We start from the raw sequence: 26622 nt of genomic DNA on the forward strand, positions 1-26622 counted from the left end.
AAATTGGGATAAGGACAAATATAAAGCTGTCCCTGGTGTCACAGGACTGGAATCCCACCTGCTCTGGAGGGTGGAACAAGACTGAAAAATTCAAGGCCACCCTGCACAATTTGTCCAGACCCTGTGCCAAAAAGAGAGAGCTGGAAGGATTGATAACTGATAAAGCACTTTGGCCTGGTTCAGGCACTTATTGCAGTCCAAAGTACCGTTAAGCAAGAAATACAAGTCTAATTTTGGTAACAATAAGAGCATTTGATTGGTGCACACGCGCAGTCCTAGCACTGGACAGGCAGAGAGGCAAGAAAACCCCTATTTCGAGGCCAACCTGGTCCCTGTTTCAAAAGGCCAAATAAAGAACCTTTGAGGTCTGTGTATCACTTTGCAGTTAAAACAGGAGTGCTATACCAAAATCTGCAGTCGCCACCAAATTCACGTTCCCATCCCTCTTGTTAACTGTAGACTACCAGGGCTTTACCAACGTTACCCAAAATGTCGGCCTCCAAGAGCCAGTAGCCAGCCCTGTCACGTGACACCCAGTGCCCCAGCTTTCTTGAGCATTGCATCAGCCAAGCCCAGCCGCCTTCCCAGAAACCGGTTTGTAAACTCATTCGCGCTCCGCATGGTTGGCATGTGAACGGGCCAATAATATCTGTCGAGGACGAGGCGTAACGGAGCCCTTTCCCTGAGAGCGCTCTGATTGGATGGCGAGGTCCGGGGCTGGCGCTGGCGGTGGCGGGTGGGTACAGCTGTGTGTCCTCGCATCGAAGGGAGCAGGTAACTGGGGGCATCTGGCGGTGGGCTCCCGGACAACGACCCGGACCCTGGGGGAAAAGCAAGAGGGCCTGGAGAATTCTACGAGAACAGCCGGCCCGCGGGGGCAGGGGAGGGCGCCACTGCGTCGGGCTGCCGGGCCGTCCCGCCCCTGGCCTGGGGAGCCGGAGCTAGGCTGGAGCCGAGCCCCAGGCTTGGCAGGGGCACGAACTCCGGAGGAGCTTTTGCTATTCTCTCGGGGCACTGAAAGTGGTGCGGCCTCGGGTGGACTTGCCGAGGACCCAGACCTTGGGAAGATCGCGCTTGCTGTCCAGTAATCCCCAGACCCAAGGGTTCGTCTCCTCTAATTTTAATCCCTTAGGGGGTGGGGGGAGCAGGCCTGAAGACCAGGGTGACCCAGCTGGGTGGAGTCCCGCTGAGGGACATCGCCGTTTATTCTTTCTCTGTTCTCACACCTTATCCCAGACTGGCCTGAACTCAGTCAGCCCTGTAGCCTAGGATGACCTCGAACTAGCGGCAATTCTCCTGCCTCGGCATTGTGAGTGCTGGAATCACAGGCGTAAGCCACCACTCAATTTCCCTTCCTCGGCCTCCTGAGCGCTGCGATTTTTGTCTGGCGGGGGACACAGCTCTGAACGGTCTTCAGTCTCTATAGGGCTAATAACCAGCATATTAGATCCCGGTTAGCACTTGTTATTTCTGTGTGTAGTGGTCTCCCTATGGAGGGCACTGACGACTCTCCGTCTTGGTTTTCAGCGCACAGTACGTGCTCATTATGTTGAATGAATAAGCAAAGATGGAAAATTCTAGTGTTCTTTGGAATGTAACTTTACCTCAGGTTACCTATTTAGAGAAGCAGTTTGCTGTAACTACTATGACTTGTTATAAAGGTAAATTCATTTTTACAACCATTGTTGAGAGAGGCATGTGCAGGAGGGGTGAAACCTGAACTCCTTGTCATGAACAACAAACCCTGCGGGAACGCTAGTCCAGTTTTTTTCACTCAGCCTGTTTTACCATCTTTTTGTCCTTTGGGGCTTCCTTCTCAATGATATGTTAATTGAGTTGTAAGTAAATCAGTTGGAGTGTGGTGGACTGAGTCAGGATGTCTTGTGCTGTGTGAATATCTTTAAAAACTCGGTGCTGATTGATGTAAATAGTATCCGTTTCATTAGTTTTTGATTCTCACAAAAGCCTCTTGATACAAGGACTAAACTCAAGCTAAAGTGTTGCAGTTAAGGTTAGAGCTGGGTCTAGAATTCTAGAGCCTGTTGATAACAGCATGAATGAGAGAGTTCTCATTTTTCTGGGCACCCAGTGCAGCTTGGCACTACAACACTAGATAGGATGGGTACACTCACCAAAACCTACCACCACCCCCATGCCCCCACCATGCCTTTCAGGGACATAATATGTATAAAAAGGCTTTGAAGCTATAAAGTTGCCTTTTTTCAACTTCTGTCTCTTTTGAGTCCCTGGGCTTATTCAGTTGGCTTTTCTTCCTGTAGCTGATTTTGAAATAATGTATACTCTACCACTGAGCTACCCCTCCTTCCAGTTCTTAGTAAGCCCTTCCCCAGCTAGCGTTCTGGAGATTTTAGGCATGTGTGTGTGTGTGTGTGTGTGTGTGTGTGTGTGTGTGTATCTATCTATATGTATACATATATATTATGTACATTGGCATGAGGGTTTCAGATCCGATGGAACTGGAGTTATAGACAGTTGTGAGCTGCCTTGAGAATGCTGGGAATTGAACATGGGTCCTCTGGAAGAGCAGCCAGTGCTCTTAACCACTAAGCCATCTCTCCAGCCCCCAGCTTGATACACTGTTGATACTTTAAGGTAACCAAACAGGCTTATCCTTGGATTCAGTGCCACTGACACCAAAGTGTCAGCCCAAACCTAGCATCTCTGGCTTTGGGGATCTGGAACTGTGTGCAACCTTCGGGATGCAGGTTAACAGAGTTTGAAAGATCTTTAGATGCCAGTAGATACAGACTCCTCCTTTCATTGAAGTGAGCCCCTCAAGGATTCGGATTAGAATCAAGGTCTCCTGAGCCTCTCCCTTTTCCTCACTGGGACTGTAAAGACAGGGAGGTCCATTATTCTTTTCTGATTCCTGGCAGTGGGTGCTCAGTGCATATTTGTTCAATGAATGAAAACATGAATAAGTCACCTGCTCTCCTTGATGTCTGTTGAGGTTGGCGGGTGTATAATGGCCAGGGCCAATCTGCTGGTACAGCAAAAATCTTTCTCTGACAATAACTCTTCCCCGGGACATTGCAACACAGAGAATTTTAGGATCAAAAAAGGCTAACCTTTGTCATTCTTTGACTTGGCTTGAGAAGCCATGAGTCTTGTGTAATGCCTGCTGTTAGTTTTATTTCCCCTAATTTCCCATCATTCTTTCTTTTGGTTAGTTCCCTGAGGCGACTGACTTTCAAGATGGACTCCATGCTAACAGCAAGGGAAATACGAGAGCGGTTTATAAACTTCTTCAAAAAGAATGAGCACACCTATGTTCACTCTTCTGCCACGATCCCGCTGGATGACCCCACTCTGCTCTTTGCCAACGCAGGCATGAACCAGGTAAAGATTTTCATTCTTTCTGACTGACTGACTGCTGAAGGCAGCAGAGCAGCAGATAAACCACAGCTCTTGGAGTCAGACAGAATCCCGGGAAGCCTGTGTGGCTTCCCATGGTGAGCCTGCCTTCCTGGAATGAAGAGTAGTAACAGCGTGGCTTGTGGATAATGTTTGGAAGTAAGAGGGCTGGGAAGATGGCTCCCACACCTGGCCACCAAGTTCATTTTTTAAATGAGTCTTGAAAAGATTATTATTTTTTTTCTTACTTATTTATTTATTGGTATTTTCGAGACAGGGTTTCTCTGTGTAGTTTTGGTGCCTGTCCTGGAACTCACTCTGTAGACCAGGCTGGCCTCAAACTCACAGAGATCCACCTGGCTCTGCCTCCCGAGTACTAGGATTAAAGGCATGTGCCACCACCACTGCCCGGCACATTTTTTTTTTTAATGTTTATTTTATTTTATATGTATGGGTATTTTGTCTGCATGCTACATGTGTGCCTTCCAGAAGAAGGTGTCAAAGCCCCTGGAACTGGAGTTTCAGGTGGTTGTGCTCCATCATGTGGGTGCTGGGAATTGAACCTGGGTCCTCTGCAAGAACAGCAAGTGTTCCTAACCCCTGAGCCATCTCTTTAGCCTCTTAAAATCCTTATTTAAAGATTAATTTATTTTTATTTTATGTGTATACATGTTGTTTGTACATATTTATATACTCCATGTATATGCCATGTCCACAGAGGCCAAAAAGAGGATGTTGAATTCCCCTAGTATTGGATTCATAACAATTGTGAGCTGCCACATAGGTGCTTAGAACTGAACCTGGGTCCTCTACGAGACCAGCAAGATCTCTTAAATGCTGAGCCATCTCTCTGTATTTAATTTTAATTAATTTGTCATAGTCACAAGTAGCTACTGGTCTCCAAGTTGGAAAACATCAAATTGTACAAGCCTGGTAAGAACAATAAATAAATCAGAGCTGGAAGGGTCACTACAGCATGAGGAACTGAATTAAAGGGTGGCAGCATTAGGGAGGTTGAGAACCACTGATTTAAGGCCTGGGCATGATGGTCGTTAAAGACGGTTTTACACATCACCTTCAGCTGTTCAGATGGAATGGGGCTTCTCCTGTGCTGGTGGTATTGCTAGCAGGTGGTGAAGACCTTTATGGTATTAGGTCCAGGGAGAAGCTGCTCCAAGACTAGCAGACTCTACCTTGGTTCTGTCATACCCCTGCCTCTAAGTGTCCAGGCTCACAAAATCCAAAGGACAGTTTGTGTGCATCCACTTCCTGCCAGGTTATGGACACTTGACATAGTCTACAGGCCTTTAAAAAGTTAAATTGTTCCTTTCTCTTTTTTTAGTTCAAACCCATCTTCCTAAACACAATTGACCCATCTCACCCTATGGCAAAGCTGAGCAGAGCTGCCAATACCCAGAAATGCATCCGGGCCGGGGGCAAGCACAATGACCTGGATGACGTGGGCAAAGATGTCTATCATCACACCTTCTTTGAGATGTTGGGCTCCTGGTCTTTTGGAGATTATTTTAAGGTAAGCTCAACATAGGTGACTTAGTTTAACATGACGCTAATTTCCACAAAAGGGACTGAGTTATTAATTTTGATTGTTTTAAAATATGAAATATCATTTAGAATATTCAGAAATGAAGGGCATTTAATAATTCTGAGACTCCCTAGAAAACTTTTATCAAATGATGGTTTTACTTTCTATTTCCTATGTAAGTTGAATCTTTGTAGTTTTTAAAGAAGATATCATGGTTTTGAATCCATGTTCTGTATCTTTCTTTTTGTAGGAATTGGCATGTAAGATGGCCCTGGAACTTCTCACCCAAGAGTTTGGTATTCCAGTTGACAGACTCTATGTTACTTACTTTGGTGGAGATGAAGCAGCTGGCCTAGAGCCGGACCTGGAGTGCAGGCAGATCTGGCAAAATTTAGGGTAAGGGGACTGGAGAGGTGGTTCAGTCTTGCAGAGGACTGGAGTTCTGTTCCTAGTCCTGAGGCTGTGGTTCACAGCAAGTACCTGTAGGGGATCTAACACTTTTGGCCTTGGAAGGACCTGTCTTCACATGGACATAGTCACATTCTTTAAAGAAATTCTTAAATATTAAAAAACGGGGTGTGTGTGTGTGTGTGTTTGTGTGTGTGTGTGGTGGGGAATAAGAATGTAACCCACTTACTTAAAGAGATTCCTAAATTCAAGGACGATCAACCACCTGTAATCCTTCCCTCTTTTCTTCCTTCCTTCTTCTCAGTGGGTTCCAAATATACACTCAGTCACTCAACTATACCCCAGCTCCTTGGCAGTTAATTATTACATTTCAGTGTGAAACCCAAGTTTGATGACATACCTATAATTCTTATACCCTGGTGGCAGAGGAAGCAGGATTCTAAGTTCAGGGCCAGCTTTGACTACACAGCAAAACTCTGTTTCAAAAGCATTAACAAAAATATTTTCATTTTAAGTTTTGTCAGGCGCATGCCAAATCTAAACCATGGTTTTTTGTTTTTTGTTTTTTTTTTTTTTAATGGAAAGAATTTTTGTAAAGAAAATATGTCAGGTGTGGTAATACACACCATTGATGCCACACTTGGAAAGCAAAGGCTGTGGATTTCTGTGAGTCAACCAGCATCATCTACATAGCCCAGTTCATGCTCACCAGGGTTACATAGTCTCAAAAAAAGAAAGAACCATTTGCTTAAATTGTGTTTGTTTTCAAAATAAATATTTTTGTTGTTTATATTTTCTAGGCTTTATGTGTATCTTGACATATTTTTATTGGGTTGTGATCATAGCATTATGAGGAGTCATGTTCTGCTTCCTTAGTAGGCTTTGAATATAGACTTAATATTAGTGATTGCCAGAGATGGAGACGTCTTTGTAAGAAATCATAGGGATCCATCGTGTGGTAGAAGCAAGTCTTGGAGGGATTTTTGATGATGGCGTCCAAGTGGGTGTATCTTCCTTGCTCTCTGTGCAGACTGGATGATGCCAAAATCCTCCCTGGCAACATGAAGGACAACTTCTGGGAGATGGGTGACACAGGCCCCTGTGGTCCCTGCAGCGAGATCCACTATGACCGAATTGGTGGTAGGGATGCAGCACACCTTGTCAACCAGGATGACCCCAATGTGCTGGAGATCTGGAACCTGGTGTTCATCCAGTATAATAGGTAATGCGGGCCCTGCTCCTTCCTGCTCAGAGCAGTTCCTTTTCTTGAACCAAGCAGAGAAAGGGGAATCAGCTGCACAGTGACTTCATGGCTGAAGGTTGTTTGGGATCTTTATTTCTGGAGACAGTGGGCAGCCCTGATGCAGGCTTCAGATGCTCCTAGGATCATGTGGCACTTCTTTAAATTATATTGTTGGGTTTCCATTCTGATCCATGGGACAGGGATGTACCTATTTTTTTTTTTCTTTCTTTTCTTATTAAGAAAAAAAATTTTTTAAACACCCTTTTTTTTTTTTTTTAAAGATTATTTATTATGTATACAGTGTTCTGCCTGCATGTATGCCTGCACTCCAGAAGAGGGCATCTGATCTCATTTTGGATGGTTGAGAGCCACCATGTGGTTGCTGGGAATTGAACTCAGGACCTCTGGAAGAACAGTCAGTGCTCTTAACCTCTGAGCCATCTCTCCAGCCCCCAAGAAAATTTTTTATTCATTTTACATACCAACCACAGATCCCCCTGTCTTTCCTCCTCCTACCCCCTCCAGCCTTTCCCCCCACTCCCTCCTCCAAAAAGGTAAGGCCTCCCATGAGGAGTCAGCAGACCTGGTACATTCGGCTGAGGCAGATCCAGCCCTCCCTGCCCCCCTGCATCAAGGCTGTGCAAGGTGTCCAAACCATAGGTAGTGGGCAGGATGTACCTATTTTAAAAGTTAATCTTATATAATACCTTCCTGAGCCATTTGCCTTCTATTTAAGAATAAGAAGCTGGGCATGGTAGTGCATACCTTTAATCTCAGCATTCAAGAGGCAGGCTGATCTATGAGTTCAAGACCAGCCTGGTCTACATACAAAGTCCAGGACAGCCAAGGCTATGTAGAGAGACCCTGTCTCAACACCATCCCCAACCCCCCCCCCCAACAAATAACAAATAAAGCAAGGATGCTGGGTATATATCTACCCCTCTCTTCACAAACCAGACAAGGGCAAATGGTGAATAGTAACAACTTTCAAGCAATGCTGAGTGAGTTTAACCCAACAGGACCCAACAAGGCCTGGGTCCCTGCTTTAACTTTCTCTTTGTATCATACAGGGAAACTGACGGCCTTCTGAAACCTCTTCCCAAGAAAAGCATCGACACAGGGATGGGCCTAGAGAGACTGGTGTCTGTGCTGCAGAACAAGATGTCCAACTATGACACTGACCTTTTTGTTCCTTACTTCGAAGCCATTCAGAAGGTACTGATCCTGTTGTGAGCATGGATGCTTCTCTGGAGGTTTGCAGGGTGGACTTTCAGCACGGCCATCCTAGAGGAATGGCCATATGCTTTGACAGCCCAAAGTACTTGTTGCCATCTGCCTACTTCATTAGTGTTAGCCTAGCCTTCTCTTAAGAAGGGGATGCTGTGCTATTGGTCAGGGGTAGGGCCTGGCTTGATGCTCTTTGGCTTTCTCCACTACCACTTTTTTGGAGTTATGGGATGTGTCAAGATAGTCATCCTTTCCTAGACCTCCTCGCCCTCTAGGACTGTCTCATCGGCCCTTCTGCTGATTATCTGTAGGGAACAGGTGCCCGGCCGTACACTGGGAAAGTTGGTGCTGAGGATGCCGATGGAATTGACATGGCCTACAGGGTTCTGGCTGACCATGCGCGGACCATCACCGTGGCACTGGCTGATGGCGGCCGGCCTGACAACACAGGACGGGGGTGAGTCCCTGTCTGGGCACACTGGGTTTGAACTAATACCATGAGTTTTCTGACGGTGGAGTTTAAAGCCATACTTTGTTATTCTTTTGTTGTTGTCTTTGGAGTAGGTAGAGGGATCCCTTCCCTCCGCTCTTTTTAAGAGCTGAAGGGGGTTTTAATTTATTTGAAGACTACTATATTTATAGTTTCTATTAATTACTGAGGGAAGGCTGGCACTCGGGCCATCAGACAGGATCTTGGCTTATCCCAGGAAACTGCATTCCTGACAAGCTGGCCTAGGATCTCATACACCAGTCTGGTTTTTTTTGTCTTGGTAGTGAAGCCAAATTTCTGCAAACACAGAGGGAACCAAAAGTTCATGTCGCTCTCTTTGAGTAGAGTTCTAAAGGAGGTACCATGGAACCCTCAGCCAGGGATGTTTCCTAGCAGGAAACATACTAAAGTCTGCTTTTCACAGGTACGTGCTGAGGCGGATTCTTCGCAGAGCTGTTCGATATTCCCATGAGAAACTGAATGCCAGCAGGGGTTTCTTTGCTACATTAGTGGATGTTGTTGTACAGTCTCTGGTACGTAGAGAAAGTCCCTGCTTTCATAGTCTAAGAGACATATGGTGGGTGGGAACATACTGTTAATGGATACTGTTTATAAAGATTTATTTATTTTATGTATGTGTGCTCTATCTGCATGGACCCCTTTATGCCAGAAGAGGGTATCAGATCCCACTAGAGAGAGTTGTGAACCACCATGTGGTTTCCTGGGAATTGAACCTGGGTCCTCTGCAAGGGCAGCCAGTGCTCTTATCTGTTGAGCCATCTCTCTTGCCCTGTTAATGGATATTTTAAGATAGAGATGATGGAGGTCAGATATGGTAGTATATGCATTTATTTCCAGCATTTGGGAGGCAGAGGCAGGTGAGTTTGGGGCCAGCCTGGTCTACATTGGGAGTTATAGGCCAGCCAGTGTTATAGACATAGTGAATACCCAGCTCCCAAAAGAAGGGTGTGTGTCATGGAATAGTCTCTGCCCTCACTGAATCTCTTTTGTCAGGGAGATGCATTTCCTGAGCTAAAGAAGGACCCAGACATGGTGAAAGATATCATTAATGAAGAAGAGGTACAGTTTCTCAAGACGCTCAGCAGAGGGCGGCGCATCCTGGACCGGAAAATTCAGAGCTTAGGAGACTGTAAGACCATTCCTGGTGAGGCTCAGTTGTCGCCGCCTTCCTTCTCCCCCAGGCACAGGGAATCAATCCTTCCCAGAAAGAATGGTTTCTCACCACTGCCAAGGTTCAAAGTACCTTAACTAAACTGCTTTTGGTGTAAAGTAAGACTTAGAGCAAAAGTAATTATAAAAGAATTTACTGCGGTAAAAGTATTCAATCAATACAGACATGAAAAGTGAATACCTTTTCCAAATACATTTCTCAGAGGTAAAACAACACTGTTAGGAGCTGGCACAATGGCACTTGTAATCTCAGCACGCTGAGACAGGAAGATCACAAGGTCAAGTCTGTGCCACATAGCAAAATACTACTCAAGAGGAAAATCATAAAAGATTTAGTGTGTAACCAACTCTTCAGGATTTGTCTCTATTTCCATGAAATTGAAAATAGATGGGTTTTTTTGTTATTGTTAGTTTTGGTTTTTCAAGACAAGGTTTCCTTATGTAGCCCAGGCACTCGCTCTGTAGAACAAGCCGGCCTCAAACTCAGAGATCCACCTGCCTCTGCCTCCTGAAAGCCAAATAGGTGTTTATGTCTGCATATTTTGCACACAGAAATAACATTTGTTGTACATCGTCTTGCAGTTTGCTTTATCTTTCATCAGCTGGCAAAATTAATTTTGTTTGTTTGTTTGTTTTGGTTTGGTTTGGTTTTTCAAGATAGGGTTTCTCTATGTAGCCTGGGAACTCACAAAGATCCTCCTCCCTCTGCCTCCCATGTGCTGGGATCGAAGCATGCCATCACACCCAGCTGAGAAAAATAATTTTAAAGGCTTTTTTTTCACAATTTTTTTTTTTTTTTTTTTTTCCGAGACAGGGTTTCTCTGTGTAGCTTTGCGCCTTTCCTGGAACTTACACTGTAGCCCAGGCTGGCCTCGAACTCACAGAGATCCACCTGCCTCTGCCTCCCGAGTGCTGGGATTAAAGGCGTGCGCCACCACCGCCCGGCTCACAATTTTTTTTTTTTAAATTATACTGTGGGTTTGGCATGTGATTGCAATGTCCATAGAGGAGAGAAGAGAACACTGGACACCCTGGGAAACTAGAGTTAGTAAGTGGTTGTGAGGAGCCTGACATGGGTGCTGTGAACCCAACCCAGACTTCTGCAAGAATAGCGTTGTCAGTGCTGCTAACCTCTGAGCCGTCTCTCCAGTTCTGGTTATTTTCTTTTTACTGAAGTGTAATGTTTAAAGAGAAAGATTAATGGACTCATTTATAGTGCTCAGATCAAGAAATAGACATTTGGGGGCTGGAGAGATGGCTCAGTGGTTAAGAGCACTGACTGCTCTCCCAGAGGTCTGAGTTCAATTCCCAGCAACCACATAGTGACTCACAACCATCTATAATGAGATCTGGTGCCCTTTTTCTGGCCTGCAGGGATACATACAGGCAGAACACTGTGTATATATTAAATAAATAAATCCTTAAAAAAGAAGAAGCAGCTGAGCAGTGGTGGCATGGGCCTTTAATCCCAGCACTTGGGAGGCAGAGGTAGGAGGATCTTTGTGAGTTCGAGGCCAGCCTGGTCTACAGAGCAAGTTCCAGGACAGCCAAGACTGTTACACAGAGAAACCCTGTCTTGAAAATGTACCTTCTGCTCAGTCCTAAAAGATTTGACCTGCCTTAACCCTGTTCACTTCTGTTATTCCCAGCAGCCTCCTTGGAGGGCTTGGCACGGAAGGGAGGGTTTGTCATGTTATTTTCACACAATTCCTTTGTACTCTGTAGGAGATACTGCTTGGCTCCTCTATGACACTTATGGATTCCCAGTGGATCTCACTGGCTTGATTGCTGAAGAGAAGGGCCTGGTGGTCGACATGGATGGCTTTGAAGAGGAGAGGAAACTGGCCCAGGTGAAGAATGTCAAGAGTGACTTGCTGAGCACCTGTCTTCCCAGCTCACTAGCTCACTTCTGCCCTCAGTACTGTCTGTCTGTCGTCTGTGTCGTCCCCCCCCACCCCCCAGATAGGGATTCACTGTGTAGCCTGGCTGGCCTGGGACTCAGAGATCCACCTGCCTCTGCCTCCCGAGTGCTGGGACTAAAGGCGTTCACCACTACCTCCTGGCTTGCTTTTCCTTTCCTAAGAAATGGCCTTGCACGCCTTTAATCCCATCACTCGGGAGGCAGAGGCAGGCGGATCTCTGTGAGTTCGAGGCCAGCCTGGGCTACAAAGCAAGTTCCAGGAAAGGCGCAAAGCTACATAGAGAAACCCTGTCTCGAAAAACCAAAAAAAAAAAAAAAGAAAAGAAAAAGAAATGGCCTCTATTTCTATTACCACCAGCACTCAAAAAGAAAGGAATGTGTAGTATAGGCAGGAAAGGCAAGTCCTACTCAGGTACAAGTCAGCTTGACTTCTTTCCCTTAACGTCTTTTCTCTAGACCAGTGGCTCCTAGCTGGAGCTAGAGCCATCCTTCCTGGACCATTTTGTAATAATGTGTTAAAGGCATTTTCAGTTTTCACAACTAGAGACAGATGCTCCTGTCATCTTGTTGGTAGAGCCTTGATGCTGCTCAGGGTCCTGCCATGCAAGAGGACAGCCCCCAAACAAAGGCTGGTCAAGCCCCAAATGCCAGCAGTGTGAAGATTAAAGAATGCTGTTCTTCAATTTTTCCTTGGCCATAGTTTGTCAAGTCTCAGTTCTCTTTTCTCCTATATTGAGGTAACTAAGGCTTTTTCTCTTGTTTTGACAGCTGAAGTCACAGGGCAAGGGAGCAGGTGGGGAAGACCTCATCATGCTGGACATTTATGCTATTGAGGAGCTCCGGGCAAAGGGTTTGGAGGCCACAGACGATTCTCCAAAGTATAACTACCATGCCGACTCCAGCGACAGCTACGGTATGCTGCTGTTTGTTCTGCTTCCATGCTGTCTGCCTCTTAATCTGGGGAGTTTGAAGAGATCAGTCTCAAGGTGCCCAGCGGGTCAAACTGTGTACCTTTATTCTTACAGGCATCCTCGGCTGGTGGTTTCTTAACTATTTTGAAATATAGTTACAGAAAGTTTTTTTTTTTAATCATAAAGAGGTTCCAGCTACTCTTAAACCAATTTCCCTTAATTGTCACTCCTTACAGAGAAAAAGGCAGTTGGCCATGAAGTAATCACAGTGGCTGTTGAACTCTGCACGAGCATAATAGAATTTTAAAGTCTAAATATGCAAATGAGTATGCAGTACATGGGCCCTGGCAGAGGTCTTCTGCCAAAATCTATATAGTTAGACTGCTTGTTAGTTTGACTTTTTTGAGACAGGGTCCCACTGTGTAGCGCTGGCTAGTCTAGAACTTTCTATGTAGACCAGGCTGGCCTTGGACTCACAGGAATCCACCTGTTTTAGCCTCCCAAGTGCTTAGATTAAAGGCGTGTGCCACCATGCCCAGCTCAAGTCCATTTCCACCATGCCCAGCCCAAGTCCATTAGGAAACCCCTGAGTTTTAGAAACTGGGACAGTTAGTCAACCTACTGTGTATTGCTTTCCTGGTGGGAAATCAGCGTGCTAGTTATTTTATAAAGTCTAATGGGCTGGCTTTCAAAATAAAAGTAGACAATTAGGACCTAATGCTGAGAAATAGAATTTAGCAAAAGGCAGCTAAGAATATGTGATTGGAGCCAATTATGGTGTTGCATACTTTTAATCCCAATACCCAGGATGCAGAAGCAGGTGGATCTCTGTGAGTTGGAGGCCAGCCTGATCTATATAGAGAATTCCAGGGTAACAAAGGCTACATATTAAGGCCCTGTCTCCAAAACAACCACAAGAAGAATATGTGGATTGGGCTGGGGACGGTAAATCAGTGGTGGAGTGCTTGTGTAAGACATGTGAGGGTCTGGGGTCAGTCTCAGCACAGGGGGAGTAACGTATGTCGATAGAGTCACTGACCTGTCTCCCCCCTTTTCTGTCAATTGAGCAGTGTTTGAGTGCACAGTGGCTACCGTGCTTGCTCTGCGTAGGGAGAAGATGTTCGTGGAAGAAGTGGTCACGGGCCAGGAGTGCGGAGTGGTGCTGGACAAGACCTGCTTCTATGCCGAACAAGGAGGGCAGATCTACGATGAAGGCTACTTGGTGAAGATTGATGACAGCAGTGAGGATGTGAGGCCCGACCTCTTTCTTGTTCTCTCTGGAAGGCCAGGCGTGGAGCTGGGTGGCCTCTTTTGCTCCTTCATACTCTGAGCGGTGGGGAGCTGATTTGACAGACGTTTGGGTGTTATTCTTTTGTTGGTGTTTCTTCTGCAGACAAGAGGACTGCTTCTTTTTTCTTTTGTTTGTTTGAGACAGGTTTTCTCTGTATAGCCCTGGCCATCCAGGAACTCATTCTGTAGACCAGGCTAGCCTTGAACTCAGGGATCTGCCTGCCTCTGCCTCCTGAGTGCTGGTGTTAAAGGCGTGCGCCACCACCGCCTGGGAGGGCTGCTTCTTCTACCTGTTGTTCTTAGGTACCTTGTAGGGTCCTTGCAGCCAGGATGCCAAAGCCATCGCTGCCTCCTCTGTGCTTCCTTGTGAGTAAGGATAATGAGGATAGTCTCTTTTTGAGACAGGGTCTCACACTTATAGCTCAGGTCAGTCTTGAACTCCCAATAGTCCTGCCTCAGACTTTCCTGTGTTGGGAGTAGAGGTATGCATCACCATGCCTGGCAGAGACTACTCTCGAAGGACATTCTGGTTTTTGTTTTGTTTTGTTTTAATTTTATTTATTTTTTATTAAGAATTTTTTTATTCATTTTACATACAAATAGACACCCACCCACCCCCTTTTTTGTTTTTGTTTTGTTTTTTGAGACAGGGTTTTTCTGTGTAGTTTTGGTGCCTGTCCTAGATCTCACTCACAAACAGGCTGACCTTGAACTCACAGAGGTCTGCCTGGCTCTGCCTCCTGAGTCTGGGATCAAAGTCGTGCGCCACCACAACCGCCCGCTCAAATCCCCCTCGTACTCCTCCTCCCACTCCCCCCAAGCCTCCCCTTAAAGGACATTCTTACAGAAAGCCCAGCCTCGGACTTGGCCGCTGCTGAGCGTTTGGTCCTGATGAGGCAGTCACTTGGTCTCCTTTGGCAGCTGATTTCCTCCCAGTAGGACAGGATCCACTTCATAGAGTGTAGATGTAACCAACCGTCTTATTAAATAAGAAACACAGAATCAATGTAAAAGAGAAAGCCAGGGCAGAGCTCAGAGCTAAAACCTTACCCTTCCTCCTGCGGTGGTCTACCTCTCTGAAAGAGACCTACTTCCTGTGTGTTCTGTCTTGATATAGTCTTTCTGTTCTGCCTTCTCATTGGTTGTAAACCCAAACACATGACTGCCTCGTCACTGCCTGTAAGTACAGCCCTCCGGGTCTTAAAGGCGTATGTCTCCAATGCTGGCTGTATCCCTGAACACACAGAGATCTTACCTAGCTCTGCCTACCAAGTGCTGGGATTAAAAGCGTGCACCACTACAGCCACGCTCTTTCTATGGCTCTAATAGCTCTGACCCCCGGGCAACTTTATTTATTAACATACAATTAAAATCACATTTCAGTACAAATAAAATACCACCATAATAGAGTTTTCGGATGTTCCTTGCTGAGGAAGTAGGTCAGTTGGTACAGTGTTTGCTTGGCATAAACAAGGTCCTGGGTTCAATCCCAGCCCTGTGTAAGACTGGGAGTAGGGCTATGTATGTGTAATCCTAGCACTTGAAAGTGAGAAGGCAGGAAGACTTAAGTCAAGTTTGCCCTAGACCACCCAGTATAAAGGGCGGTATGTGTATCATCCAATGGGGAGGTATATGTGTACATAAAAGGAGTAAAACTTCCCTGTTGGTGTCCTTGACTCTGCAGAAAACTGAGTTCACAGTGAAGAATGCCCAGGTCCGTGGCGGGTATGTGCTGCATATAGGAACATTATATGGAAACCTGAAAGTGGGGGATCAAGTCCGGCTGTTTATTGATGAGGTAAGTTGCATATGCTGGTCCATGTTTGATGTTTATTTATTTACTTAGATGTTTTGAGACAGTCTCTTGAACGGTATGTAGTTGGTAGTGGCCTGCGCTGCCCTGCCCAGCTTCCTATTTGATCTGGTTATGCATTAATTACCTCCTTTGCTTGTAACTGTCTTTAATATTGTTATTTATTTATTTTGGGTTTTTTTCTTTTTCTTTTTTTTTTTTAGGCAGGGTCTCTCTATAGAGCCTTTGCTGTCCTATAACTCACTATATAGACCAGGCTGGCCTCAAACTCACAGAGATCCCCAGGCCTCTGCCTCCTGAGTATTGGGATTAAAGGTGTGCACCACCACACCTGCCTATTTTTAATATTTTTAAAGTATATTTATTTTATCTCTGTGTGCACATGCCACAGCACACATGTGGAGGTCAAGGACAACTTGAAAGCGTCAGTTCTTACCAAGTGGGTCCAGGTATTGAACTCAGATTGTCAAGCTTGGTGGCAAGCACCTTTGCCCACTGAGACATTTTGTTGGCCTGTCCTAAGCAAAACTGTTAACAAAGTACAGTAGTAAATTTTGGTGCATTTTGTAGATTGTAAGGGAAGAAGCTAACACTCAAGCCTATTTGGTCCCAGGTTAATCTTTTCATGGTGTTTTATTTATTCTTTGACAATTTCATACATGTATATAATGTATCTTGATCCTGTCCTCTGAAACACCCCTTTCTCTCATGGATTGCTTTTCAAACTCCAAGAACTTTTTCAGGAGCCAAGGAGCCTGCATTAAGAACTCAGAAGGGGTTGGGGATTTAGCTCAGTGGTAGAGCACTTGCTAGGCCCTGGGTTCGATCCTCAGCTCCAAAAAAAAAAAAGAACTCAGAAGCCAAGCAGTTTGTGGGCACATCTGCCATCCTTGTCAAGCAGGAGAATCAAGAGTTTGAGGTCGGCCTCTGGATTACCCAGTGTGACCCAGTCTCAGAAGCAGAAAAGAACTAGTTCTGTTACATGTGACAGAGCTCCACAGTAACAGCTTCAAATAGGCGGATGTGTGTTTTGTGTTATATAAAAGTTACAGAGCCCGCTTCTCCTTGCTTGTTGCTCATCTCTAGGGTTTGCTCAGGTTGGTTTCCTGGACCAAAAAGGTAGTTCTGAGGCGTGTTGTCCAGGCCAGGAGTGGGCAAGCTTCCTTTTGGAAAGGGTTAGGTAGTAAGTATTTTTGGCTTTTCAGGCTACACACTCTAAATCAGAGTTTCTCAGCTATGCTGTGGTACTGTGTGTCTACTGTGTGTAAACAGATGAATGTAGTTGTGTCCCGATAAACCTATTTACAAAACCTTATCAAAACCAACAACAGCTGGGATGGTGGCTTGAGCCTTTGATCCTAGTACTCAGGGGGCAGAGGTAGGTGGAACTTGGAGTTCTAAGTCAGCCCAGGCTACATAGTGAGACACTGTCTCCTAAAAAATAAAACTCAAACAGACAAGTCAGATGTGGCTCATCAGCTCTAGTGTGTTATTCCTGTTCTAGGCAGAGGAAGGAGGAGGGCCCACCCCTTGAAGGTACTTCATTTTCACATCCTCTTGGCCAGAACTTAGTTGTACGCCTACACTTATCTATAAGGAAAACAGGGAAAAACTGTTGTTATCCTGAGCAGCCTTATAGTCAACAGATTTTTCTAGTACTTGGGGACAGCTCTCTAGCAGCCTTCTCTGCCCTCTGCAGCCCCGGCGGAGACCTGTCATGAGCAACCATACAGCCACACACATTCTGAACTTTGCCCTGCGCTCCGTGCTTGGGGAAGCGGACCAGAAAGGCTCCCTGGTTGCTCCTGACCGCCTTCGGTTTGACTTCACTGCCAAGGGAGCCATGTCCACCCAGCAAATCAAGAAGGCTGAGGAGATCGTCAACGCCATGATTGCTGCAGCTAAGGTAGGTTCTCCCGTGTCTGAGTTCTTGGGACATGAAGCTCACGCTCCTGACTCATCACTTTCTGTCACGGAGGCACAGCAGTCGAGATGTTCCCATGTGCCATGTCCTGACTTGTTCATGGCGACGCTGCAGGCAGCGATCCTCAGACTGCTTTTATAGTGGTCACCCATGCCACGTGGAGGGAGGGCTTTGATCTCCCATCTCCTTAAACAGTGTTTTTGTGCTTACATACAGTGTTTTCACTTCAGATTTTGCTTGCACTTGAACAAAAAGGTTAGATATTCCTGTCTGGCTTCCTTTGCTTTCGAATGGGATATTTTTTTCAGAAGGCACAGGGTATGTGCCAGACCCGTGGGGTTACAGGCCCGTGTTCTCTCCATGGCTGCTTCCTCACCGTCAGGTTATTCCAGCTTTTTCCCCCTCTTGTCTTCTTTTTCTGTCAGCCTGTCTATACCCAGAACTGTCCCCTGGCAGCAGCAAAAGCCATCCAGGGCCTTCGCGCTGTGTTTGATGAGACCTATCCTGACCCTGTGCGAGTCGTCTCCATTGGGGTCCCAGTGTCGGAGCTGCTGGAGGACCCCTCTGGGCCGGCCGGCTCCCTGACCTCCGTTGAGTTCTGTGGAGGAACGTGAGTACTTTGGTAGGAACAGCGATAGATGAGCTCACCTGCTTTTGGCGTCCCCCTGTGAGGATACGAAACTAGACCAGACTGACTGTCATTCCCTTTGTTTGTTTATTATTTTGCCGCGCTTTGGATGGAACTCAGGGTTTTGCAGATGCTAAGCAAGTGTTCTGTTGAGCCTCAGACGCTAATATTTCTAAGGTTAAAATGAAGTCCTCAGAAATGCACTTGCCAAGTAAGATTCCTGAGAATCCTAATAGCCTGATGGTCCACTCAGATGCCTTGGTGTGTCTGACGTTAGCATTAAAGGTTTCTAATGAAATGTTCTTCCCGGGACAAAGAGATGAAGAACACTGTCTGCACATTTAAAATTGCTGGTTCTTGTTCCCTGGGTCGAGCCTCAAAAGGAAGTTGGTGGGAATTAGGATTCAGCAAGGCTTTAGAGTACTCACAGAGCTCCTGTCCTGACCCTGGCTCCTTCTAGTTCTGTGCCTATATGATTCCCATCTGGGAAGGGAAACTGAGTCCATGTCTGAGAGCTCCTGAGAGACCCTGTGGTAGACCTGGCTCAGCTGGCTTGGGAGAACCACTGGTTTCTGCCAGTTCGGATTCTAAAAGGAGCTCAGTACACATGACCACCCCTTTAGGGAATGACTTTCAAAGATTTTGTACCAACCTCTCAGCATTCGACTAAGAGTTAGTGTGTTATGCCCAGATCTCGGGGACCCCCAAAAGACCACCACGGAGACTGAATCCCTTATACAAAAGCAAATAATCTTTATTTTCAAGCTCCAGGGCTTGGTCTGTCTGTCCCACGAAGAGGTGAGAGCAGAGAGCCCTGAGCCAGACATGGTAGGGTCTTCATCACAGTAGAGGTTGGAGTGAGGGGATTTCCAGGGTCCAGGACCCTGATTTGCTGGCACTTGTCTAGGGGTAGCTGTAAAACAAAAGTAGGTGTGTGCTAGACTCAAGGACATCTGGCCACCGTATCTAATGGTTGGAATGTTTGGGATGTCAGGTACTTCCCCATCCCTGGGTAGATCCCTGGGTGGTATCAGCTAATGGTTTTTCCTGGATCTGGGTGTTGCCTGCCAGCAAGCCTGTCACAGAAGCTGTGTCTAGGCCCCTAAGCCTGTCATGGCTGCTGTGTGGTCAAGCTGTTTTGGGGCCCTCCACAAGTGCACACTTTGAGTTCTTTGAGCAACTGGAGAATAAGGCCTATTTCTAGATCCAGGTAATGTAGATTTTTAAAAGTAGGGCTGGAGGGATGGCTCACTGGTTAAGAGCACTGGCTACTCTTCTAGAGGACCTGGGTTCAATTCCCAGCACCCACATGGCAGTTCACAACTATCTTTAACTCCAGATCAGGGGATCTGACACCCTCATACAGACATACATTGCAAGCAAAACACCAATGCACATAAAATAAGAACAAGTAAATCATTAAAAAATGTTTTAAAATTTTTTTAAAAAGTAATCCTCCAAACCAGGCAGTGGTGACACATGCCTTTAATCCTAGCACCTGGGGAGGCAGAGTCAGGCGGATCTCTGTGAGTTCCAGGACAGGCTTCAAATCTACATAGAGAAACCTTGTCTTGAAAACCCCACCACCCCCAAAAAAGTAATCTTCCAATATTCTCAACTAATGAGCATTTTAACATATATTAAAACATAGCTTATGTTCCACCAAAAGATCAAAATGTCACGTGCAACCTAATAACAATATTACTGAGTTGGATATTAGGCATATCAGCATTTTGATGAGAATCTCACTTGATTTTCACAACAGCTCTGTGAAGGAGACCTGTCCCCTTTTATATTGGGAAAACTTAGGCTCAGTCTGAACCCTGGCTTCTGGGCTCAGCCCAACTTTTTTTCCTCCTGTACCTTCACTTACTTGCCTTTGCTTCTGACCTCTGCTCCTAAAATCCCGTCAGAGTGAAAGGTCGCTGGGGGTTGGTGGCGCACGTCTTTCATCCCAGCACTTGGTACGCAGAGGCAGGCGGATCTCTGATTTTGAGGCCAATCTGGTCTATATAGTAAATTCTTGGCCAGCCAGGGTTGCACAGTGAGACCCTGTCTCAAAAAAAAAAAAAAAAAAGGCCTTTACCTACTGTGAAAGACTGCATTACTTCATAGGGAAGGGCATCTCACCAGGGCTCCCAGACTTCCTCTTCTTCATAGCCTTTTATGCTCTGCCCTTCAGGCATCTACGGAATTCTAGTCACGCGGGAGCTTTCGTGATAGTGACCGAAGAAGCGATTGCCAAGGGGATCCGGAGGATCGTTGCTGTCACGGGCGCTGAAGCACAGAAGGTGAGGTCAGGTGTGGCCCTGCCTGTCAGCGGAAGCTGTCACTGCACAGGACCCAGCTGTCGGTGTCTCATCTTTCACATCTTGGGCTCAGTACATAATGGCACTTGCCACAAAGACGGACAGCCTGAGTTTGTCGCCAGGGACCCACATAAAGTGTAAGGAGAGAACTGGCCCATGAAGTTGTTCTTTGACGCCCACGTGGGTACCCTGCACACACATCACACACAAGATAATAATAGAAACTTCCCAAAACAAACAGCATCGTGGAAAACAATACATAACCTGGGGCTTCCTCCTGGCACAGCCATGTGTGGGAGGGCAAGGCAGAGTTCTCCTTCGGCTTCATCGCCCTTCCCTCTGCACGTAGCCCACGCAGCCCACTTAACGTAAGAAATATGGCACAGAGGACCATCGTTCTGTGCTGGGAACTCTAGCGTGACCTGAGGAACAGTCATTTCAACTGGTTACCCGTGGACCTGAGTTACAGTGTAGCCTTTTTGGCTCCGTGTGTGTGTGTGTGTGTGTGTGTGTGTGTGTGTGTGTGTGTGTGTGTGTGTCCCCGTCCGTCCGTCCCCAGAGCACTTGCTTCCTGAAGGAAAGACACCCCTGGTGTTGACATCTCTAATTGTTCTCTTCCCAGGCCCTCAGGAAGGCAGAGAGCTTGAAGAAATCTCTCTCTGTCCTGGAGGCCAAAGTGAAGGCCCAGACCGCACCCAACAAGGATGTGCAGAGGGAAATTGCTGACCTTGGCGAGGTAGGGATGGCCTCCCTCTGCTTCTGGGTCTGTGCGATCCTTATCAAGCCTGAGGAGTAAGACTGTCCTGTGCTTGAACTTTTTGTTCTTTTAATTGTGCTTTTTTGAGAGACAGAGTCTTCCTCTGTAGCCCAGACTAGCCTGGAACACACTATTTAGCACAGGCTGGCCTCGGATTTGCAGCTGTCCCCTGGCCTTACCATCTCCCTGCAAACATGAATCACGTGCTGGGCGGGGGAGGCAGGGTGTCAGGCTTCTTGTTGATGTTTGAGAAAGGATGTCACTGTTCGACTCATGCTGCCCTTGAACTGTGTGCAGTACAATGGCTGCTATTTCTTGGTATGCTAAGCTTCCAGAGAGTCTTTGCAGGCTGTGTTCACAGCTAGGTCTCAACTTAAGAGCTAAGTCCTCTTTATAATGCCACTTCTCTCCAGCCCTGTTGTGATGGCTGCTACATTCACAGAGTGACTGATCTTTTTAAATTTATTTTATTATGCATGCAGTGTTCTGTCTGCATGTATGCCTGTAGGCCAGAAGAGGGCACCAGATATCACTATAGATGGTTGTAAGCCACCATGTGGTTGCTGGGCATTGAACTCAGGACATCTGGAAGAGCAACCAGTGCTCTTAACCTCTGAGCCATCTCTCCAGCCCCCGAGTGACTAGTCTTAAACCAGCAGATATCTTTGTGGTTTTCTCAGACACTGGCCATGGAAAACTCTGGTTCAAAGACAGATGGGTGGGATAGAGTGGGCTTGAATTCCCCCCTCCCTCCTAGTAGCAAAGACCTGGACAGACTTCTGTTCTGGTTCCAGGCCCTGGCTACTGCAGTCATCCCCCAGTGGCAGAAGGATGAACAACGAGAAACTCTGAAATCCCTGAAGAAGGTCATGGATGACCTGGACCGAGCCAGCAAAGCCGACGTCCAGAAGCGAGTAGGTCTCGGCAGTGTCGGCAGCTGGAAGAGGGGCCAGAGGTCTTCCTGGGCAGAGGCTCACACGGTTTAGTCTGGGCTCTTGGCCTAAGCCTCTCTCCTGGGCTTCTTGTAGGTGTTAGAGAAGACAAAGCAGCTGATTGACAGCAACCCCAACCAGCCCCTGGTCATCCTGGAGATGGAGAGCGGCGCCTCGGCCAAGGCAAGCAGGGGTGGGGCCAGGGCTGCCCTGCTGTGTGTATTGTCAGCTCTGTGTGTCCCCTCCAGCCTTGTCAGACCTCCGACAGTTCTGAGGCCTGCTGCCTAGTCCTCAAGTTAGGCTGAGCCATGAGAGATCTGGTAGCCTGAGGAAGAAGGAGCGCCTGAGGGGAGAGTTTGGCCAGGGTCCTGCCTTTGGTCTTTGCGTGGGCTCCTGGAGACAGCATCTGCTCTTGGAAATGGGGTGGTGCTCTGGGGGCCGACTCCACAGACTCCCGTGTAGAAAATAGGGCTCCCTGCCCCATTGTATGACCTGACATGAAGTTCTCCCCACAGGCCCTGAATGAAGCTTTGAAGCTTTTCAAGACGCATTCTCCTCAGACATCTGCCATGCTGTTCACGGTGGACAACGAGGCTGGCAAGATCACGTGCCTGTGTCAGGTTCCCCAGGTAAGAACTTTCTACAGCCGTACTCCAGCAAAAGCCTGCAGCCAGCCTGCAATCCCAGGACACAAGAGGCAGAGGCTGGAGGATCTCTGAGTTTGAGGCCAGCCTGGTCTACAGAGTGAGTTCCAGGACAGAGGAACCCTGTCTCAAAAAAAAAAAAAAAAAAAAAAAAAGCCTGCAAACCCCTATGCCAGTGGGAAGCATTGTCTGTAGCTTCTCAGAGAGGGGTTCTTCGTAGTATTTGTCAAGACTGTGTGTGTGTGTGTCTGTCTGTCTGTCTGTGCATTCTTCATGAGAAAGTGCTGATTTTCTTCTCCCGTGTGTTACTTCCTTCAGTACTTTTATCCCTCAGGCCTTCTTGTTGGTAGATGTATGAACCACTGGCTGATGCCTGGCCTTGTTTTTTGTTCCCCTTGACCGTGGCTGGAGCTGCTCCCCTGTACCAGCTGTCGAGTCAGTCTCAGCCTCTGGTAGCATCACCCAGGATACCAGTGGGTATGGGTGGCTCCCTCCTTGTGGTGTCTGTCCCTCTGTCCCACCTCAATCTCCTCTCCTCTTTTGACCATCTCCCCTTCCTGTCTTCTAGAACGCAGCCAACCGGGGCCTCAAAGCCAGCGAGTGGGTACAGCAGGTTTCGGGCCTGATGGATGGTAAAGGTGGCGGGAAGGACGTGTCTGCCCAGGCCACGGGCAAGAACGTGGGCTGCCTTCAGGAAGCATTGCAGCTGGCGACCTCCTTTGCCCAGCTCCGCCTGGGAGATGTGAAGAACTGACGGGAGGGAAGCCCTCACTGGGACACACGTCCCCGTCAACCGGATGTGTCAGAATGCAGGAGTCCACCCAGGAGCTCTCCTGCCTCGAAGACATTGGAGTCTTGGGACCTTTCAGTAGCCCTATCCGTCCTAATCCGGCAGTAACTGGACCACACCTGGAGCTGCCCTGTAATCCATCGCCCCTCTCCGTTACTGCTCTGAGCCATACCAGTCAGCGCCATCTGTGTAGAGTCACTACCCAGGAATGCTGTTTAACATCGTCACGATCATGTCTAGGTAACGTCAAAGCTGCCAGCCTGAGGCTTCTAGGTCTGCGGGTAGGGAGCCTTTTTGCTGCAGAAAATAAAAAGGACCATGTGCAATACTTGATGCGTGCATTCTACTTTTTCTCCTGGGGTGGACCCTGGCTCCCTGTGTACCTGCAGAATACAGGCTGCAGTTCCAGCTGGTTTCTGATTGAAGCTATCACAGAACACATCCCTAGACCCCTGTAACTTTAGGAGTGGCCCCTAGGATGGCAGAGGCAGAGGCAGAATGGATGGGCTGAAATTGAGGCATTCAATAGAGTGGGGGAAATTTCTTCAAGTGGGGAAGCACCTTTCTCAGTCTATTGGGACAACCTCTTAATGACTTGGGCCATGTATGTCCCGTCTCTGCCTCCCTTTGAAGTTGTTGATATGAGGTCAGATGACTGATGTAGGAAGCATAAGCATGGAGGTGTCTCCCAGTAACTGTCTATCCCTGCTTCTTAACCTAAAGTAGTCAAGGCCCTGACCTGGTCATAAAATGCAGTTTGTCTGAGTCTACCAACAGCGGGTCTGGAAGCAGTAGTGTGTGGGAAGTAGAGATACTCCCTGCTTATGCAAGTTCCTCAGAGTGTTAGAAATATATGTATGTATATATGCATATATAAATACACACACACATATATATATACACACAACCACATATATATGTTATATTCAGTGTAGGAAGAGAGATTTCCATCAATTTATTAAACAAGTGTTGAAGCAAGCTGGGGACTGAGTACAGGAATGAGCAAAAAGTCCTTACCTTGGGCAAGTTTATGTAAAACAGTCTGAATGCAAAATTCAAGGAATTAACCTTAACATGTTAGAGCCATAAAACCAGCCCGTGTCCTAGCATAGGCCAAGTCCAGCTGTACCTCCTCCACTCCGCTAGGAGGCAGTGCGGCTACCCACCGCTCTCCCGATAGGCCTCGCGCGGGCGCGCACGTTTAAGTGGACGGAAGTGCCGGTGCGCAAGGTAGCTCGGCAGGCGGAAGCGGCTTGTCCGCCGGTAGCCGCCATGCCGGGAGACCACCGCCGCATCCGCGGGCCGGAGGAGTCCCAGCCGCCGCAGCTGTACGCGGCCGACGAAGACGAGACGCCGGCTGCCCGCGACCCGACGCGGCTACGACCGGTGTACGCGCGCGCCGGGCTGCTGAGCCAGGCCAAGGGCTCGGCCTACCTGGAGGCGGGAGGCACCAAGGTGCTGTGCGCCGTGTCGGGCCCGCGCCAGGCCGAGGGCGGCGAGCGCGGCGGCGGCCCGGCGGGAGCGGGCGGCGAGGCCCCGGCCGCCCTCCGGGGCCGCCTGCTCTGCGACTTCCGCCGCGCGCCCTTCGCCGGCCGCCGGCGTCGCGCGCCCCAGGGCGGCGGCGAGGAGCGCGAGCTGGGTCTGGCGCTGCAGGAGGCCCTGGAGCCAGCCGTGCGCCTGGGGCGCTACCCTCGCGCCCAGCTCGAGGTGTCGGCGCTGCTGCTGGAGGACGGCGGCTCCGCGCTGGCCGCGGCGCTCACGGCCGCCGCGCTCGCCCTGGCCGACGCGGGAGTGGAGATGTATGATCTGGTAGTGGGCTGCGGCCTGAGCCTCGCCCCGGGACCCTCGCCCACTTGGCTGCTGGACCCCACGCGGCTGGAGGAGGAGCACTCGGCAGCCGGCCTCACGGTGGCGCTCATGCCGGTGCTCAATCAGGTGGCCGGCTTGCTGGGCAGCGGGGAAGGCGGCCAGACTGAGAGTTGGACGGACGCGGTGCGCCTGGGCCTGGAAGGCTGCCAGCGCCTCTACCCAGTGCTGCAGCAATGCTTGGTGCGGGCTGCCCGCCAGAGGGGCGCCGCCGCCCCGTCCTGATCGGGGGAAACCTGAGCAACCACGATGCGGAAGACTACTGTCGTCCTTCTCTCCCAGAAGGACCGGAGCTGTTGGTCGCCTGGCTTAGCTGAGCCGAGAAACGAGAGTGGGAGGTAGCGCGCACAGAACCAAAGCACTGGACAGCTGTGTTGGGACGATTTAAAGGGCCTTTGCAGCCACCATCCAGTTGGAAAAGTTTGAAAGCCTTACTCGAAAGTTGGAAAGGACTTAAGCTGGATTACCTGGTAAATGAGACCTAGGAGCTGTGGTCTTCTAAGGGATGGACCCTGTGCGGCCAGCCGTTGGCTCCAATGTATGATAAACTGCTTCTTTTGAGAGGATGGACAAGGGGACTTTGCTTTCTCACTACCCGAACTAAAACATAAAAATCTTTTTTATAACCTGAAAATACATCTGTTGTGGTTTTTTCTTGGTACTAGAGTTAGAAACAATGTGTTTTGAACTAGGCATGTGTTGAGTCCGTGTTGAGTCAGTACCGCCTTAAATTTTCCTGTTAGCTCACTGTAAGTGAAAAGGAGTAATGTGATTTAGAGGAGAAACCTCCTGCCCCCGGAGCAGTGTCTGAGTTGAAAAGACTGAGGAGATGCCAGGACAGCCAGGGCTACCCAGAGAAACCCAGTCTCCACAAAAAGACGGGCGAGTTAAATGGCCTCAGAAGTCTGAGGGCACACCTCTCCTCCTTCCTTTGGTGTGGTGAAGGACAAGACCGTATCTAGGAGTTGGGTAACTGGAAAGGATTGTGCTCTGGGAGGAAGCCCTGTCCCTCTGGTAGAGTGTAGTATAACCGGAGGTTTCCATGGTTTTGCAGAAGTGGTGCCTGTCAGGTGTGGTGGTGCACACCTTTAAACCCAGCACTGGGGAGGCAGAGGTAGGTGGATTTCTGAGTTCGAGGGCAGCCAGAGCTACATGGAGAAATCCTATTGCAAAAAAAAAGAAAAAAGAAAAACCAAAAAAACAGAAATGGAGTTCTGGACTAGCTTCATTACCTAGTATCTCTGTCCAGTCTTGGTTCCTGGGAACAAGGCTCAGGGCTGCAATGGACTACCAAGACTGAGAGCTCCTAAAAACTGTGGCACCATTTACAGCCTGGCTATTCCTTAAGGCAGAGCTGGCC

At 48.1% G+C, this 26622-nt stretch overlaps 2 protein-coding genes across 3 annotated transcripts; both read left to right on the top strand.

The window, feature by feature from the left end:
- The first annotated feature begins 671 nt into the window (after positions 1–671).
- On the top strand, positions 672–23729 carry Aars1 (alanyl-tRNA synthetase 1). Of its 2 annotated transcripts, none has more exons than XM_028891059.2 (21): positions 672–774; positions 3192–3360; positions 4718–4906; positions 5169–5314; positions 6357–6548; positions 7640–7784; positions 8108–8253; positions 8711–8819; positions 9301–9451; positions 11203–11327; positions 12167–12311; positions 13380–13558; positions 15284–15397; positions 17112–17318; positions 17762–17946; positions 20147–20255; positions 20896–21009; positions 21825–21944; positions 22059–22145; positions 22478–22591; positions 23175–23729. In XM_028891059.2, the coding sequence occupies exons 2-21, from the start codon at positions 3217–3219 to the stop codon at positions 23358–23360; spliced, it is 2907 nt and encodes a 968-aa protein (XP_028746892.1). In that variant the 5' UTR covers positions 672–774; positions 3192–3216; the 3' UTR covers positions 23361–23729. The 2 variants fall into 2 exon arrangements, with proteins under 2 accessions (XP_028746892.1, XP_028746893.1); XM_028891060.2 differs by lacking the exon at positions 672–774 and adding an exon at positions 819–1103.
- Positions 23730–24607: 878 nt separating this feature from the next.
- Exosc6 (exosome component 6) lies at positions 24608–25898 on the top strand. Its single transcript, XM_028891061.2, has one exon. The coding sequence runs from the start codon at positions 24669–24671 to the stop codon at positions 25485–25487; it is 819 nt and encodes a 272-aa protein (XP_028746894.1). The 5' UTR covers positions 24608–24668; the 3' UTR covers positions 25488–25898.
- The last annotated feature ends 724 nt before the right edge of the window (positions 25899–26622 follow it).

This window comes from Peromyscus leucopus, chromosome 5 (genome assembly GCF_004664715.2).
Source record: "Peromyscus leucopus breed LL Stock chromosome 5, UCI_PerLeu_2.1, whole genome shotgun sequence".
Taxonomy (NCBI): Eukaryota; Metazoa; Chordata; class Mammalia; order Rodentia; family Cricetidae; genus Peromyscus; species Peromyscus leucopus.